This window comes from Mobula hypostoma, chromosome 21 (assembly GCF_963921235.1).
Source record: "Mobula hypostoma chromosome 21, sMobHyp1.1, whole genome shotgun sequence".
Classification (NCBI taxonomy): Eukaryota; Metazoa; Chordata; class Chondrichthyes; order Myliobatiformes; family Myliobatidae; genus Mobula; species Mobula hypostoma.
Window position 1 is genome coordinate 46,356,762 of NC_086117.1, and position 18,810 is coordinate 46,375,571.

Genomic DNA, 18,810 nt, shown 5'->3' on the forward strand with positions numbered 1-18,810 from the left:
GGGGGTTGTCTATTGTGTGGATTGAGAGTTGTTGAACCACCCAGGCTGAGAGCTAAGGTGTTGGAGCAACTACATGCCAGACATCTAGGTGGCCTGGAATAGATCAGCTGATGGAGCAGCTCGTCATGTACTGTTTGTAATGCCAGCATGTCCAGAAGATGCCACGAGCAGCACCTTGTGTTCAGCAGCCTCTTCTAAAGGACTGGTGTTCCAGAACACTTAGTCCGTAACAATGGACCACAACTTGTTGCAGAATATTTCAGTCATTTCTGAAAATGAATGGAATAAGACAAATTACATCTGCATCGAACCACACAGCTACAAATGGCTTTGTGGAAAGCTTTGTCCAGAGACTATAGAACGTACTGCAAGCAAAGCCTCAGAACACACTACACTAACACTAAGTCAGGAGCTCGCCAATTTTTTCCTTGCATACTGCAATGCAGCACACTCTACAACTAGCTATGTTGTTCCTTGATCACCTCTTGCGCTAGAGCTATTGGGGAGGGTTTAAACTAAGTTGGTGGGGCATCGGAATTGAAATGATAGGTCTGAGGATGGGGCAGTTGGTACACAAGTCGATGCAGTATATACTAAGGCTGTGAGGATGAACAGGCAGATGATAGGGCAAAATTGCAGTCAGTGGAGGGTTTTTAAGTGTAACATGGGGGCAAAATCATAAATGGTGGTGAATACAGGATCGATAGTGTTATATTTGAATACATGCAGTATACAGAGTAAGGCAGATGGTCTTGTAGCGCAGTCAGAGATAGGCAGGTATGACATAATGGACATTACTGAATTGTGATTGAAAGAAGATCCTATCTGCGAGCTTAACATCCAAGGATATATCTTGTATCGAAAGAACAGGCAGGTATGCAGAGTGGATGGCATGGTTCTATTGATAAAAAATGAAAACAAAGCCTTATATTATCGGATGACGTAGAATCCTTGTGAGTAGAGTTAAGAAACCTCAAGGCTAAAAAGACCCTGAAGGGAACTATATACAGGCCTCCAAACAGTAGCCAAGATGTGGGATATAAATTTCAACAGGAAATAAAAAAAGGTACATAATAAGGACAATGTTATGATAGTCGTGGGGGTTTCAATATAGATAGATTGGGAAAATCTGGTTGTTGCTGGATCCCAAGAGCAGGAATTTGTAGAATGCCTATGAGATGGCTTGTGGTTGAGCCCGCTAGGGGAGAATCAATTCTGGATTGGATGTTTTGTAATGAACCAACATTGTGTTGATTAGGCAGCTTAAGGTACAGGAACCCTTAGGGGCTAGTGATCATAATATGATAGAATTCACTCTGCAGTTTGAGAGGGAAAAGATAAAGTCAGATGTATCAGTATTACAGTGGAGTGAAGAGAATTAGAAGCATGAGAGAGGAGCTGGTCAAAGTTGATTGGAAGGGGACATTAGCAGTGATGATGCCAAAACTTCAATGGCGGGAATTTCTGGGGGCAATTCAGAAGGTGCAGGATACATACATCCTAAAGATAAAGACGTATCCTAAAGGGAGGTTAAGGCAAGGGAAGTCAAAGACAACATTGAAGCAAAAAAGAGGGCATATAAGATAGCAAAAATTAGTAGGAAGTTAGAGGATTGAGAAGCTTTTAAAAACCAACAGAAGACTACTTAAAAAAAAAGAGAGAAAAGATGAAAGCTATCCATCAGACAATACAAAAGGTTTTTTTTTCAGATAATGAAGAGTAAAGGAGAGGCAATAGTGGATATCGGACCATTGGAAAATCATGCTGGAGAGGTACTAATGGAGGACAAAGAAATAGTGCATGAAATGAGTAAGTATTTTGTGTCAGTCATCACTGTGGAAGACACTAGCAATATGACAGAAATTTGAAAGTGTCAGGGGCAGAAGTGAGTGTTGTTGCTTTTCCTAGGGAGAAGGTGCTTGGGAAGCTGAAAGGCCTGAAGGCAGATAAGTCATCTGGACAAGATAAATTACACTCCACGGTTCTGAAAGAGGTAACTGAAGAGATTGTGGAAGCATTAGTAATGATCTTTCAAGAATCACTAGATTCTGGAGGACTGGAAAATTGCAAGTTTCACTTCACTCTTTAACAAGGGGAAGAGGCAGATGAAAGAAAATTCTTTGAGGAAAAGATGTTGGATTCCATTATTAAGGATGAGATCTCAGCACACTTGGAGGCCAAAGTCAGTATGGTCTCGTGAGGGGGAAATCTTGCCTGACAAATCTGTTGGATTTCTCTGAGGAAATAATAGGCCAGATAGACAAAGGAGAGTCAGTGGATGCTGTTTACTTGGATTTTCAAAGTCTTTCTCAAGGTGCTGCACATGAGATTGCTTAACAGGAGCCCATGGTATTACAGGAAAGATACTAGCATAGGTAGAAGATTGGCAGACTGGCAGGAGTTAAAGAATCAGAATAAAGAGGGTCTAATCTGGTTGGCTACTGGTGACTGGTGGTGTTCCACAGGGGCACTAGGACCTTTTCTTTTCAACTGTTTGGGTGATGGCATTGATGGCTTTGTGGCCAAGTTTGCAAACAATATAAAGGTAGGTGGAGGGTCAGGTAGTGTTATGGAAGATGGCAGTCAGCAGAAGGACTTGGATAGATTGGGAGAATGGTCAAAGAACTGCCATATGGAATATGGTGGAGGCAAGTGTCTGGTCATGCACTTTGGTAAAAGGATTAAAGGAGTAGATCATTTTCTAAATGAGGAGAATTTTCAAAACTCAGGTGTTCAAAGGGACCTGCGAGTTCTCACGCAAGATTCCCTAAAGGTTAACTTCCAGGTTGAGTCAGTATTAAGGAAGCTTTGGGTTCACAAGAATGATTCCGGGAATGAAAGGGTGACTATATGAGGATGTTTGATGGCTCTAGGCTTGTGTTCGCTGGAGTTTAGAAGAATGGAGGGGCGGGGGGGTGGGTGGATGGGAGGACGTCTCATTGAAACCTTTCGAATATTGAAAGGCCTAGAAAGTGTGGATGAAGAGAGGATTTTTCCTGTAGTGGTGAGTCTAGGACCAGAGAGCACAAACTCAGAATAGAGGGACATCCATTTACAATAGAGATAAGAAGGAATTTTTTTAAAACCAGACAATGGTGAATCTGTGGAATTCATTGCCATGGACAGCTGTGGAGGCCAAGTCATTGAGTATGTTTAAAGCAGAGGTTGATAGGTTTTTGGTTAGTGAGAGCATCAAAGATCACAGGGAGAAGGCAAGAGAATGGGGTTGAGAGGGATAATAAATTAGCTATGATGGAATGGTGGAGCAGACTCGATGGACTGGGTGGTCTAATCTTGCTTCTATGTCTTATGGTCTCATGGTCTGACTATCACCAACCTCAAACTGGATTGTCTAAGATGGTGCCGAGCTACAATCTCTGTTGAGTCGCAGCTTAGATTTAGTTGCTTTTAATTGTTTATTTGTTTAATTTTTAATTGAATTTTAGTTTTCTAGAGATGGTTTTGTAGAGAGGGGAGTTAGAGGTCAGGTTAGGGTTTAGGAACAGGGATGTGGGGGAAATTAGAGGTCAGGCTGGAATCTAATTCTCTGCTCCACATTCGAAGATCAGTCACGTGGACGTGGGCATCCATGGTCAGATGTCAGATGTTGGACCTGCAGAATGTTGATGAAGACTTCTCAGATCAGTGAGTAGTTGGCGGGATCTGGAGCTGGAGTTCCGTGTGGGCAGGAGAAACAAGTTCAGATGACACCATAGGTTCGTGAATTTGGTGAAACTGGAGTTCATGGCCTAGTGTTCGAGGTCCCACCATCGACAAGCCTGGAGTTCAGTGATTAGCATGTCTTGGAATTGATGCCGTGGATCGAGGCTCAAGGATGAAATGGAAGTTGAAGCTTGTTGGCTGGAGCCAGTTCTGCTTGTCTGCTGGGGAGGTGGAAGCCTGGTGTCTGCAGGCCGAAGTCCATGTCCACTGGAACGTGCAGCTGGAGATCTGTCCTGGGGTTTAAGGACTGTATATGTGCATGTGTGAAAGGGAGAAAGTGGGCTTGTTTTTGCTTTAGTTGTCTATGCTTGTTTTGCTTGTTGTGCTGTGTTGTTCTGCTGAATGCACTCTTCTCACTCCTACCATCAGGGAGAGGAAGTACAGGAGCCTGAAGAGACACACTCAACGTATTAGGAGCAGCTTCTTCCCCTTTGCCATCGATTTCTGATGGACAATGAACCCAAAAACACTAACCTCTCTTCTTCCTCTCATCTTGTGCTAATTTTTAAATATTTCTTATACAGTGGGTTCTGTTTAATTGGACCAGCTGCTCATTTGGGACAACTCCTAAAGAACAAAATCTAATCAATAAAATAGCTGGGATTCCCCTCATTTCTTTGGGACACTATGCTGCTTAATTGGGACTGGAGACTGTTGCCAAATAGTATCCAACTAGCGTCAGCTATGTGCACTTGTGTGGCCCTTTAGGCACTCCACCAGGCTTGGGGCAATCAGTTTTTAAATAGCGTCATTAGTGTGTGTTTGTGCTCAAAAAGCAGTGATTTTTGTCACTAATAGTTGGTGAGAAATAAGCAGTAAAACAATTCAGAACAGTTTTGCTCACTGTGGTTTCAAGCATTCAGGATTGAATATGTGACAAACAGCCAGGAGTGAAAATGAAATTATATCACGACTTCAATGAGTTCGGAACTACGAAGAATTTGAAGGTATTGACAATAATCTTGAATGTCACATTGAAAATTAACTTTTGGAGGATGCTGTCGTCTAAAGCATTGCACGAAGGCAGTCCATTATCTGCTCTAGGTACCTATGCTGACTTCGTTCACTTACAGTTAATCAGAAGAACACAGCAGCATACACTGGATGAATTGCTCCATCAATAACTATTAGGAACTACTACACAGTTTTATAGTACTGTAGTAGAATTGATAGTATTCTAATTTATTCTGTATTTCATTTAAATAAATAATTTTTTAGATAAATGGTAGTTTGTCTATTTCCATGAAATTTCAGCTAATTGGGGCAGCCGCTTAATTGCGCCAAAATGTACTGGAATATACCAATTAACCAGAATCCACTATATTAACTTATGTATTGTACAGTACTGTACTGCTGTCACAAAATAACAAACTTCAAGAAATATGTCAGTGATAGTATTCTGATTCTGGATCACTCTCTTTGTGACTCCCTTGTCTACTCATCCATCCCACTGAATTCTCTCCTGGCAATTACCCCTGCAAGCATGACAAATGCTACACCAGCCCTACACCTCCTCCCCCACCATCATTCAGGGCCACAAACAGTCCTCCCAGGTGAGGTGGCACTTCACCTGTGGGTCTGCTGGGGCCACCTGTTGTATCCACTGCTCCCAGTGTGGACTCCCTTACATCGGTGAGACCCAGCACAGATTGAGGGACTGCTTTGTCAAGCAACTTTGCTCTTGTTTGCTGCAAAAGAAAGGATCTCCTGGTGGTCACCCATCTCAATTCAACTTCCCATTCCCATTCTGACATGTTTGTCCATACCTCCTCTGCTGCCAGGATGGGGCCAAACTTATGTCTGAGGAGCAACACCTCATATTCCATCTGAGTAGCCTCCAATCTGATGGCGTAAATATCAATTTCTACAACTTCTATTATTACTCGCCCCTACCCCCTTCATTTTCCATTCTCCATTCTTGTCACCTTCTCTTCACCTCACCTTCCCCTGCTTCTCTTTCTTCCATGGTCCACTGTCTCTCCCATCAGATTCTTTCTTATTCATCCCTTCCACCTATCACCTCCTAGCTTCTTACTTCATATCCCTCCCCTGCCCACCCACCTTTCCTCTCACCTGGTCTCACTTACTGCCTGCCAGCTTGTACTCCCCCCTCTGCCCCTATCTTCTTATTCTGGCTTCTACCCCTCTCATTTCCAGTACTGATGGAAGGTCCTGACCCAAAACATTGACTGTTTATTCCCCTCCATAAGATGCTACCTGACTTGCTGAGTTCCTCCAGCATTTTGTATATATGACATGCTTGCCTAGGGATTGAGTGTAAGAGTTGAGATTATCTTGTTACAATTGTACAGAATGTCAGAGAGGCAAGTTTTGTATGCAGTTCATATTACCACACTATAGGGAGGACGTGATTAAGGTAAAGAGGGTGCTGAAAAAATTCACAAGAATATTGCCTAGATGTATGACTTCAGTTTATCAGTTATGTTTCTACCGTGAAGCAAAGTAGGCCGAACGAGGTATGTAAAATTATGAAGCATAATTACAGTAGATAGCCAGAGTTTGTTTCCCATGGCAGAGGTGTTTAAAACCAGAGGGCATAGATTTATTGTGAGGAGAGGTCTAAAAGGTATTTGCGAGATTTTTTTTCACTCAAGTACTGTAGTTGTATCTAGAATGAAGTGATAGAGGCTGGTACAGTAACAACATTTAAGAGACATCTGTACAGGTACTTGAATAAAAAGGGCATACAGGGACATACAGTACTTAGGCACATATATATAGCGAGGGTGCGAGGGTGCTAGGGTGCCTAAGACCTTTGCACAGTACTGTAGTAATTTTATGTATTGCACTGTACTGCTGCAGAAAAAATTCAAATTTCATGAGTGATGATAAACCTGATTCTGATATGGGTCTCTATTGTGGGATGGCAGCAGGGAGAGGGGCATCATGGTTGGGAAAAGGGGAAAGGACAGAGACATTCTGAAATGATCAATAAACCAATTGTCTGGAATCAAATAACCTTGCCTGGTGTCTCAGGGCTGGGTGTGTCTGCACCTGTGCCACACCCCCGCCCAACGCTCCTTCTCTGCCACCCGTCCCAAACCTCTGTCGTTGCGCTCCACCCCAACATCTCCAACATCCTTTGCTCCCACCAGATTCACAAATACACTCTCCGCCCCACGTTAACAAATGCAGTACTATGTAAAAGTCTTAGCAGCCCTAGCTAAGACTTTTGCACAGTACTGTAGAATCAATACATCAAGATAGGCATGATGGTTGGTATGGATGACACAAGCTGAAGGGTCTGTTTCTATGCTGAACAACTCTATAACTATAGTTCTGTTTTCAAATGGTGAGACTACAAATTGCTGCTGTACACATGTGAACAGCAAATGTGAAACACAGAAGGCTATCCTGCAAACATAGCGGGTAACTGGGAAGGCAAATGGAAAGGGCAGATATTATACAAATGTTTGTAGAAGCAGGGAAGCCTTTAAACAACTATTTTGGTGAGACTGGAGTATATTTGAAAGGATGTTATATATGCATGGAGGCAGTTCAGAGAAGATTTGCTGGGATAATTCTGGGAATATGGCTGTTCCTTTGTGAAGAATATTTAGGCAGATTGGATCCATACTGATTACAGCTCAGAAGAAGAGATGACCTCCAAAAAGAGGAGATGAGGAATGGAATTGACAGGATTGTATCCCTGGGAGCTGAATGCTTCTTTTACTTAGATAAGAAAAGTCTAAATGATGCTCTGCTACTTATTTTTGTGGAATAAAGGTAATATTCCAAATATAAAATTCAAGATTTGAACAACAATTACAATAGTCTGACTGCAGTAAGATTTGAGTTGAATGAACGTTTTGATTACAATAGTTCTGCCCCAATTCTCTACTCAATGCTTCTTAGCTGCAAGTGTAGAACTCCTCTTAAACTCCAGTTTTGTCATCCACCTTATCTTGCATATCTATACATTGACACATTCTTGTGTTTGATTGGTTTAAACTGCTTTTTAAAAAGTTCACAATTATAAAAATATAATGCTGTAGAACCAATTTATTACCAGACAACTAAACTAGTTCTGAATACAACTGATAAATAACTTTAAATTGAAGGATTATACCAATCTTGGTATTTTTATAAAACCTTTGCTTACCAAATACAAAGTTATCAGGTCTGAATATCTGCCCAAAAGGTCCAGAACGAACAGAGTCCATTGTACTAGGTTCCAGGTCCACAAGAATAGCACGCGGCACAAATTTACCACCTATTTAAATGTAGTAGTAAACACAGTGAAATGAACAAACAGCAGAAAGCAGCAGCACACCTGAAATATGATAAGGTGCAAGACTGATACCTGTTGCCTCATTGTAATAGACATTTATCCTCTCAAGCTGCAGATCACTCTCGCCACGGTACCTTCCTGTGGGGTCAATACCATGCTCATCACTGATGACTTCCCAGAACTAACCAGGGAATAAGAACACATATATGAATAACCTTCAGCAATTATTACCTTAAACAATTTCTGAAGAAATTTGAATGCGGTTCTAAGTTCCAGATTCAGCCTAGACATAAAGTACATCTTCAGTCAAATGTGTTCAATATTTATAGAAGCTTCCAAACTTTTCTTCTATTGAGTTCCAAGTACTACTACATTGGTTACTATTTTAAGCAAAAGGCACATATATCTCAGGACAATTTTTTACTCCATGATCTCAGCTGATACCTATCAAATACTTTCACAATTTTAATGACATCAGTTTAATCACCCACAAGAGAAAATATGCAGATGCTGGAATCCCAAACAGCACACACAAAATCCTGGAGGAACTCAGCAGGCCAGGCAGCATCTACGGAAAAGAGTACAGTCGACTTTTCAGGTCGAGACCCTTCAGCAGGATTATCAGTTTAATCACCTATCAGCTTTTATATGTCTAAATGAAAGAGCAATAACTGTTCAGTCTATTGTAATAGATGACAGTTCAGTGTCATTGCTGTAACACACTTGTACCTTTTCCACTCTCCCTATGAAATGCCTTACAAAGGTACCATAAACTTCACTCATGTTTAAATGATCCGGATAGACCTTATGCTAATCTGTATGCATGAACAACTCTACTACAGCCCCAAGAGATCACGTGGATGCAGGAACTGAAAAAAAATAACATTTTTAAAAATTCATTTTCTTTCTCCTGAAAGGAAAAATCTGAGAAAATAAAATTAACAAAGTGAAGAATTAAAAGTAGCTTTCTAATGAGCAACAATGAGCTGAAACCACCTTTGCTGAGGTTTTTGCCTTAGGACAGGAGATCCCAACTTGGGGTCTACAGACTCCTTGCATAATGGCATATAAAGAGGTTGGGAACCCCTGCCTTAGAAGGATGGAGCTTGTGCTTTCCCTTGTGGCAAGAATCCTGCTGAAGATCACTGTACTTATATAGACTGGATGCAGAGACAACCTCACGGCCCACAACACCCAAGACTTAAAGAGACATACAGTATGGAAACAGTCCCTTCAGACCATCAATTCCATGCTGTACATTAATCCCACATTCATCCCATTTTTTAAAGTTCTTCCCACCTCCTCCCAGAAGGGCCTCTGTCAGTACAGTTCCAAATGGCTTCTTCCAAAAGCCTTTGGCAGATAGAAAACTGTGATTTCCAGTTTTGTGGGGAAAATCCTGAGAGGGTTATTTTATAGTTTTTAAAGATTTTATTAAATTTGAGGTAAAGACTTATATGATTTGAAAAAAATGTGAAGTAATAAAAAGATAAGCTAAAGTAAAATAATTTTAAAGAAGTAGTTTACCTTACCTGCTTCCTAATGCAAAGCCTAATAATCACAAGTGAATAAATAGGGTCTTATATTCCCCACAGGGTCTAAACTGGAGCAGAATCTGGGTGTGGATTTCCTTTTGCAATGCTTTGGAAAGCCAGCATGCCCTTGGTCTGCTGCTGGACTTTCTTTTTGGCATCACAGACTGTCAACGTGTGCTAAACTTGAGATATACTGTCACTAAAATAGCTCAGCGAAACTTGAGATGTACTGTCATCAAAATGGTTGATAGTTCTAACCAGTCAACAACGTTCACCCCAATGTGCCATTCACTACAGTAACATGTTAAGGAATCCTGTAACTAATGATACATTTATTTCTAAAGTGAAATTACATGTGTTTTCCCTTCAGCCAACACCAGAAACAGGACCTTTAGGTCAATACTGACCCCAAGTAATTTTCTATAGTAATCACATTTACCAGCACTTGGTCCACAGCTTCTGTGTCTTGGCAATTCAGGTGGTCATCCAGATACTTTATAAATGTTGTGCGAGTACCTGCCTCCATCATCTTCTCAAGCAGTGTGTTTAAGACTGCAACCACACTCTTGGAGAAAAAATGTTTCTTCAGATCCCCTTGAACCCTTTTATTTCTCACCTTAATCCTATCCTCTTTGGATTTAGACATCTCTAATATGGAAAAGTTTCTTACTCTCCACACTATCTATACTCATAATTTTATATATCTCTATCAGGTCCTTCCCCGCCACACCCTGCTGCAACCTTTTGAAGTCTGCACACCAAGATTCCTCTGTTCAACAGTAGTCCCCAGGTAAGTGACTTCCACTCCACTCACTGCCCAGTTTTACTTTGGAGAAACCAATATCAATTTTCTAGAGACTCAAAATGATTTCTGCAATTGCTTAATTGTGCTTTGCTTGGTATTGCATTTCTTCCAATATAATATCCATTTTCTTCAAAAGAAAATTGGTTCTAAATAACAGTCATTTTCCAGATCCTTCTATTTGCAATTATGCAAATAATTTGTTTATTAGAACAAAGAAAATGAGGAGTCCATATTGTGCACACTAGACACGGTGCTGTAGGTATGAAAAAGTGCAAATGAATCACTGCTTTACCTGGAGTAACTATCTGAGGCCCTGGATGGTGAGAAGGGAAGAGGTGAAAGGACATCTCCTGTCATTGCAAGGGAGTGTGCCACAAGACAAGGAAGTGTGTCGGGGGGTGGAGGGGATAGAAGAGCAAAGACTTCAATCCCTTTGAAATTCTCAAAGGAAAGGGAAATGAGTACAGCATGTATCTGGTGGTGGTGGAAATTGTGGAGGATGATCGACTGAATGTAGAGCATCATACATCAAAGTTGCTGGTGAACGCAGCAGGCCAGGCAGCATCTATAGGAAGAGGCGCAGTCGACGTTTCAGGCCGAGACCCTTCGTCCTGACCAGCAACTTTGATGTATGTTGCTTGAATTTCCAGCATCTGCAGAATTCCTGTTGTTTGAATGTAGAGCATGGTTGGGTAGGACCAGCAAGCACTTCTTGTTCTGTCCAGGAGAGGGCGCGTGCGCAGAATGCAGGAACTAGATGAGGTGCGTTCAAGGGCTGTGGAAGGGGGGCGGCTCGGGAAAAACATCTTCAACCTTACTTTTAAATCTTTCCAGAGTCTCACCTCTCCCAATATCTGCAATCCCCTTTAGCCTTCCTACCTCCAAGATTGCTGTGCTGCTTAAATACTGCTCTTGTGATTATCTCTTTATTTAATCAGTCCATCATTGTCACCACGCTTTCATCTCAGTAATTCATTTCTTCAAATCTCTCTACTTCTTTTACCTTTAACATACACGTTTAAGACTGTAAACTTTTATGTTTTGGTGTCAAGTTTTGCTTGATAAATCTTTCACGGTATTTTACTTCAATGAAGCACCACCTAAATACAAGTTGTTCTTTTTTCTTGCGTCTGATTATGTAATGCCATTACTAAGCTGCCTATGCCGGAATTAATTTCATGCTATATTTGAGTAATTATTAAGTTCAAATTCAAGATCTTAAATTTAAAAAGCCAATCTATGGAGATGACAGGAAAAGTGAAATTACTGGAAAAATACATCAGTGGTTAAGCAATGATATAAATACGTATATAAAGAGTCGTAACTCTCACAAATACACATCCCTTGGTGAAAGCAGACTCCAATGGTTAACTAGAAAAGGTAAAGACTATGTTAGGTAATGGGCTTAATGTTGCCAGGGGAACTGTAAGCTTAAAAATAAGTTTAAAAAATTAGAAGAGAATAGCACTTGAAATGGATAAATAGAAAACAAAGTACAAACTAGCAAGAAATATAATTTTTTAAGAAGAAATCATGTACAAGGTAATAAGGAGGAAAATACAACAAATAATAACAGATGGCAAATAAATATTTACTATCCATTTAACCTCAAGTTCATTATCATTTTCACAAGAATGGTGAAGTACAGGTACAGTGAAATATTTGCCTGCAGCAGCTTCACAGGCACACAGATCAAGACAACACACAGAACATACAGTCAATTATGCACAAATTCCATTGATTATACAAAATAATGAAGAAAAACGTGTGCAAAAAAAGACATCATTGCAAATAAAAAACATAATTGGAAACAAGGCACGGCAGCGTAGTGGTTAGATGCTAATACAGCTCAGCACATCAGAGTTCAATTTTGGCATCAACTGTAAGAAGTTTGTATGTTCTCCTTGTAACTGTGTGGGTTTCCTCCCTTAGTCCAAAGACACACTGCTTAGTAGGTTAATTGATCATTGTGAATTGTCCTGTGATTAGGCTAGGGTTAAATAGGTGGGTTTCTGGGCAATTTGGCTCGTTGGGCCAGAAAGGCCTGTTCAACCTACAATGAAAAATAAAAGTAAGTCCATGGTAATAGTGGTCTATGGTGTGTCTTTGCTGAGGTAAGATTAGGATTGTGCAGATCTGAACAAGAACCTATTGGTTGTTAGACTTCAGGCTTCTGTATCTCCTGCCCTGTGATAGCAGTGAAGGTGTTGGGGATCCTTGATGATAGATCAGACCTTCCAGAGGCAGCACATCAGGTAAAGTCTTTCTACAATGGAGAAGACAGTACCCATGATTGATTGGGCAGTGTCCATTCCCTGTGTTCCTGTTATTGCTGTTGCCGTATGAGTCCATGATGCAACCAGTCAGGATACTTTCAACACTGCATCCGTATAAGTTTGTTAGAGTATTTGCCGACATGTTGAATCTCGTTAAATTTCTAAACATGTAGAGGCACTGGTGCACTTTCTCCATAATTGCATCTATGTGCTGGGCAGACATACATTACAGCACAGGACGCCATATAACTGATCAAGAACATGCTGGGTCCCAGCAAAGAAATCTATTCATTGATTCACTTATTTCCCTCTGACATCTTCCCTCACATGTTCAATCACCCCTTTGAATTATTTTGTCACTTACTATACTAGACTATTTACAGTAGCCAATTAACTTTCTGTTTAAATGGTGAGATTGGGAAATGTTGTTTAAAAAAGCCCTGGACGTTGTTGCATACATGTCACAGAAAGCTAACATGTAGGTGCATCTCACCGTGGGAAATCCTATTGCAATAGAATTAGAGCACAAGAACAAAGGTGTCTTCCTATAATTATAGTGTTTGAGCGAGAGTGAGAGAGGCCTTAACTATTATGTACACTTTTGATCTTATGTAAAACAAAGAACATACTTGTCATAAAAAAAGCACAACTAGGATTCACCAGATCGATTCCTGGGAAAGCGGATCTGTCAAATGTGGAGAGATAGAATCGGTTAAATCTCTGTTCTCTAGAGCTTAGAAAGAGCAGAGCTGATCAAAATGAAACATACAGTGAGCCAATCACAAACAAGTGAAAATCTGTAGATACTGGAAACCAAGCAACACACACGAACAGTCATGCCGAAGGGTCTTGGACCAAAAATTTCGACTGTACATTTTTTCCACAGATGCTGCCTGCCCTGCTGAGTTCCTCCAGCATTTTGTGTGTGTTGCAATCAAAGTGAGGATGCTATCCCTGGCTGAGGAGTCTAGAACTAGGGGTTACAGTCTCTGAATAAGTGATAGGCCCTATTTAGGACTGAAATAAGAAATCTCTTCATCTGAAGTGTTGTGGAGGCTCAGATATTGATCGTAGTGCATTTAAAAGCAAGTTCAGTAGATTTCTGGATATTAAAGGAATCAAGGATGTGATTTCATTAGAGGCAGTATATAAAATTAAGCTGTTGCTAAGTGCCTAGACTAGTTATCTGATGTTCAAAGCTAATATGGTAACGTTTGCAAGTGATGTGAGAAGTTCAAAATCAGAATCTAAAATCTAGACATTCACATTACTGAGATGTGACTAAAGAGTAGATTTACATATTGTGGAAGCATCATTTAAAACAAAGACAGAGGAGCCTCACATTTAAGAAATTTGGTGCAAATTGAAAACCATTGAAAAAGTCATAAAAACACAGTTCACTAGAGAAGTTAAACATGTTAGATAAAAACATGCTTGCAGAAGTTAAAAAGTTCATAGTACAACAGATACAATTATAGTTATTTAAATATATTTATGGAAGAAAATGTGCAATGTTTTTTTAGAGAATATTGGAAGAAAAATCAAACCATTTAAAATTTCAGGATCTCAGAGAACTAGAAGACATTTTGCAGATGCTGAAGAGATATTATCCTTTTCAACTTAGAATTATTCTTTGCTAAACAAGATATTGTTGAGCCACACACACATAATTCATAAGAATTAATATTTAGCTTACTTTTGTTATTTGTAATTTAGCATTATAAATCAAATACCACTTTTTTTCAGAATCATAACCCAAGAAATATTTTGTAACTTAATAAAAATTAACAGCAGTACCATAAGGAATGGGAAATAAAAATTATGGAAGGTTGTCCCAGTCAGAAATGGCTATGTACAACATTTCTACAGCATTTGGTGAATGGCTCCCTGAAGTGTTTTTTTCCACTTTCAAGGCAAAGTCAGGAGTGTGATGAAATTCACTTTACTTGCCTGGATGAGCAGTTCCAACAACACAAAAATCTCAACACTTTCCACAACAAAGCAGCCCAGCTGAATGACTCCCCATCACCGTACTAAATATTAATTCACTCCACCACTAGAGGATTGTGGCTTTGCTATGCACCATTTACTAAGTGTGTTTATAGTTCTCTGCCTGACCTTCTTACATTATAGCCTCAAGGCAGCAGATGTTTGAGATCAGTTTTCCTTCTCCTAGGTGAGCTGCCAACCACGAATGATGAGCCTCGTTTGCCCAAAGCGACTGGGTTTAAAGTGCCAGCAACCCGCTTTGGCCCTTCTCCTGTCAGTACAAATGGTTCCGGCAGGCTTAGAAGCTAAGCGACATGTGAAGACTATGAGCTGAACTTGGTTGTCAGAGGCTATTTGAGGCACATGCCACTGGGATCATTTAATAGATACCTCACCCTGCCCCCCCACCCCACTATAACAACCTTAAGAACTTTATATACACATTCATGTGGAAGCTCCAAGGGAAAATTCTGGAGCTTGAGTCCCTAAGGTAGTCCTACCTTGAGTTCAACGCTGACTGGCAACTCCTGTGACGCCACTGGTGCCAAACTGTATTGGTCTCTGTCATTCCTTTGGATTCATCAGCTGTGTGGAGAGAGTGGGGAGGCCTGCTGCATGGGTAACAGCTTGCTCTCCATATCATACTGCCCTGGCTTGCGTATTGACTGCCGGTGCTGCACCAATAAAGTAGGCAGCTAGGATGCAACATCCATGATCAACTTCACGGATGTCGCCTTAGGTTCAGGCTTACTCTTACAGTACCTCCCAAGACACTACCTTTGCCATTACGAAGGACAAGGGCAGATACTGCATAGGCAGACCATCACTTGCAGGTTCCCCAGCAAGTTACACAGTATTGTAAATATGTCTATTTTCAAATCCCTAATCTGCAGACAAAATGGCAGATGCAGAATCCTCATATCTGCAAACTTTCTCTGTGCAGGCACACAACTTCAGCTCCAGCTCTGCTTCTGTTCTGACTAGAACCCACAAACGGCATAGTGGGTGTCCACTCCTTCCAAGCTGGTATTTCAGTTTCTTGGCACTTAGCCATCCCGCCATTCACTTGCCAGTCTTCATAAGTCAGCACTGCCATCTGACCTTGCTATGGTCTTTGTGGCTGTCCGCCATCTTGCACAATTGTAATGTTATTTTAGAGACAGTCAACATTAGAACAGATTTTTTCCATTTCAATGCAACTCACTGGAAAATAATGTATAACAATTTGGAACACAAGAGGTTCTGAAATCTTGAGCAACTTGCACAAATGCTGGAGGAACTCAGCATGTCAGGCAGCACCTGTGATGGATAACAGAGAGCTGTTGTATCAGACTGAGACACCTTCATCCGGACTGGAAAGGATGAGGGCAGAAGCCAAAACAAGAAGGTGGGGGTAGTGGAAGGAATAGCAAATGGCTTGATATAAGAGCTGGGACATCATTTAACACCTTTATAAAACACTGGTGGGGCCCAACTTTGTGCTTTGTATGCACCTTTTATCACCATACTATTGGAGGGATGATATGACGCTGGAGGGGACGCAGAAGAGATTCACCAGGATATTGCCTGGCTGGAGGTTTTCCAGTAATGAGTAGTCTGAATAGGCTGCTTGATTTCTCTGGAGTCAACCAGGCCGAAGGGTGGCCTACCAGCACTGCTCACAATTATGAAAGGTAAATAGTAAGAATCATTTTCCCATGGTAGAAGACTGAGAGAACTATTTTAATAATGGTTGAAATCTGGAATGCAGCGCCTTAAGAGGAAGTTTAGGCAGAGCAGATATTCTCGCATTTAAACTCTATTCTTGCATTTATACTCTATTCTTGGTTGGGGCAACTGTAACGAAAATCAATTTCCCTCAGGATCGATAAAGTATGACTATGACTATGACTAAAAATAAAAGCATTTAGACCAGGGGTTCCCAACCTTCTTTCTGCCATTTACCCCAGGTTGGAAACCTCTAATTTATCAAAGCACAGAAGGCCAATAACCTAATATGGATATTGAAGGATGCAATAATTAGCACAGATGTGGTCGGCGATCTGGCTGGTCGAAGTGCTGTATGACTCCGATGTATTTATGGAGGTAGATTGATTTCTAGATACAAAAAGCAAAAAGGAATATGGCCAGAGTGCAGGGATATGTGATTGAGAAAGAGGATTAGACGGTAAAATTGATTGATGACCTACTCAATTTCCTATTATACTCCTATTTCAACAGTTGAGTGCAGTTCTAGTTGTAGCGCTACAGACAGAAGGTGGAAGTTTTGAAGAGGATGCAGAAGAGGATGTACGGCCAGATTTGGGAACAGCTTCTTTCCCACTGTGATAAGACTGTTGGACGGATCCTGACCCGGATCTGGGCCGTACCCTCCAAATATCCGGACCTGCCTCTCGTTTTTTTTGCACTACCTTACTTTCCATTTTTCTATTTTCTATTTATGATTTATAATTTAAATTTTTAATATTTACTATCGATTTCTAATCCAGGGAGCGGAAAGCGCAGAATCTAATATCACTGTGATGATTGTACGTTCTAGTATCAATTGTTTGGCAACAATAAAGTATAAGTATAAAAAGATGATGCTTCGTATTAGCAATAAGGAGAGGCTGTACATTCTTGGATTGTTTTCTCTCGAGCATCAGCGGCTGAGTGGAGACCTGACAGAAGTTTTAAAAACATCTATAGGGTAGACAACCAGAGCTTCTTTCCCAGGGAGGTAATATCAACTACTGGAGGACGTAACGTTTGATGTGCGATGGAAAAAGTTGCTATACAGTTCTATTCCGACTGAAACATTTATGCCGCGGTAACCCTGGGTGTTTGGCAGAGGAAATCTCAAAGTAGAGTCTGCCAGGGCTCCTAGTGTTTGGACTTGCAGCCGGGTAAGTGGGGTGAGCACGGCGGGGTCCCCAGCCCCAGGTCGGCTTCCTTTATCCCGCCCAAACAGTTATAACCGCTCAAAAACACACACACATAAAAACAGGCGATCGTGACCACGTATCCTACGATCAGAATCCGGCTGTGCAACCGCGGCTACCGCCGTCCATTAATCACCACATGGATAACACACCACAACAGCTCAGCCGGACACCGGCCAACTGCGCCTGCGTTGCCCGCGCGCCCCCAGCTGCACGATTGAACTGCGCATGCGTCTCCCCGCGCGCACAACAGCGCAAATGTGCGCATGCGTTAGTGCAGCCCGGCCGGGAGAGAGGAGTGAGATGGCCGACGCTCGCGCGGTTCTTTTATCCGCTCTCGGCAGCGACCGCACCAGGTCATTTCAGGGCCTCTCCGGCCACGCTACACACCTTGCCCCCGATCTGGTTCCCGCATTGACCGGCCTGAATGTGCACAATCTCCCTCATGCTGACAGATAGATTGAAGCGAATCGTTAATCATCTTCTCAGCCCTCCATTGGACATTTCACTGTCAATCAAAGTGTATGCCGTCTGTTGGATTGGAGTTCAATGTCAATCAACGAATATTCCCGCCCCTCCACTGCCGGCTTTCTTTCAACCCAGCGGACCTGCCTGTGATTGGCTGTGAGATGCTGTTGCCCAGCAACAACGTTATCGCCCCTCCCCTTTTCCCCTGTCACAATATCCGGCCTCTCTGACGATGTGGTGCAGTGCCCTGTCCGGTAGTGTTGGAAATAAAATAAAACCAGAATATTAGAAACACTCAATATTGGTGGGAGGGAATTTCTGTTTTTTTAAAAATATATTTTCTGTTACGGTCGTAATAGATCGTAGTCATCTTCCAAAGTGACCCTGGAATTTTATTCAGCACATTTATTGCACGGTGACTGGCCAAAAGATGGAAGTGGTGCCCTGTAAAAGGGGAGAAGCAGATTAAAGATGGGACTGGGTACTTAATTTAGAATTCAACCTCCGACGGTTGAAGAAGTTTGGTATGGGCCCCCAAATCCTAAGAACTTTTTACAGGGCCTCCACGGATGTCTATCCACGGCCTCCTCTACTGTAAAGATGAAGCCACACTCAGGTTGGAGGAACAACACCTTATATTCCGTCTGGGTAGCCTCCAACCTGATGGCATGAACATCGACTTCTCTAACTTCCGCTAAGGCCCCACCTCCCCCTCGTACCCCATCTGTTACTCATTTTTATGCACACATTCTTTCTCTCACTCTCCTTTTACTCCATCTGTCCCTCTGAATATACTTCTTGCCCATCCTCTGGGTCACCCCCCCCTCCTTGTCTTTCTTCC

At 41.6% G+C, this 18,810-nt stretch overlaps 1 protein-coding gene across 4 annotated transcripts in view; it reads right to left on the bottom strand.

Moving 5' to 3' along the window:
* LOC134359986 (tubulin beta chain-like) overlaps nt 1-18,152 on the bottom strand; it is a 40,733-nt gene extending 22,581 nt beyond the window's left edge. The window contains exons 1-3 of one of the 4 annotated variants that reach the window (XM_063073925.1): nt 17,892-18,152; nt 8,048-8,156; nt 7,847-7,957 (exon numbers count right to left, since the gene is read on the bottom strand). In XM_063073925.1, the coding sequence (XP_062929995.1) occupies nt 7,847-7,957; nt 8,048-8,156; nt 17,892-17,948 (277 nt within the window). In that variant the 5' untranslated portion in view covers nt 17,949-18,152. Of the gene's footprint in view, nt 1-7,846; nt 7,958-8,047; nt 8,157-13,220; nt 13,263-15,080; nt 16,427-17,589; nt 17,629-17,891 lie in introns of those variants that run through there. The other 3 variants (XM_063073929.1, XM_063073927.1, XM_063073928.1) reach the window with 3 other exon arrangements.
* Nucleotides 18,153-18,810: the final 658 nt, after the last annotated feature.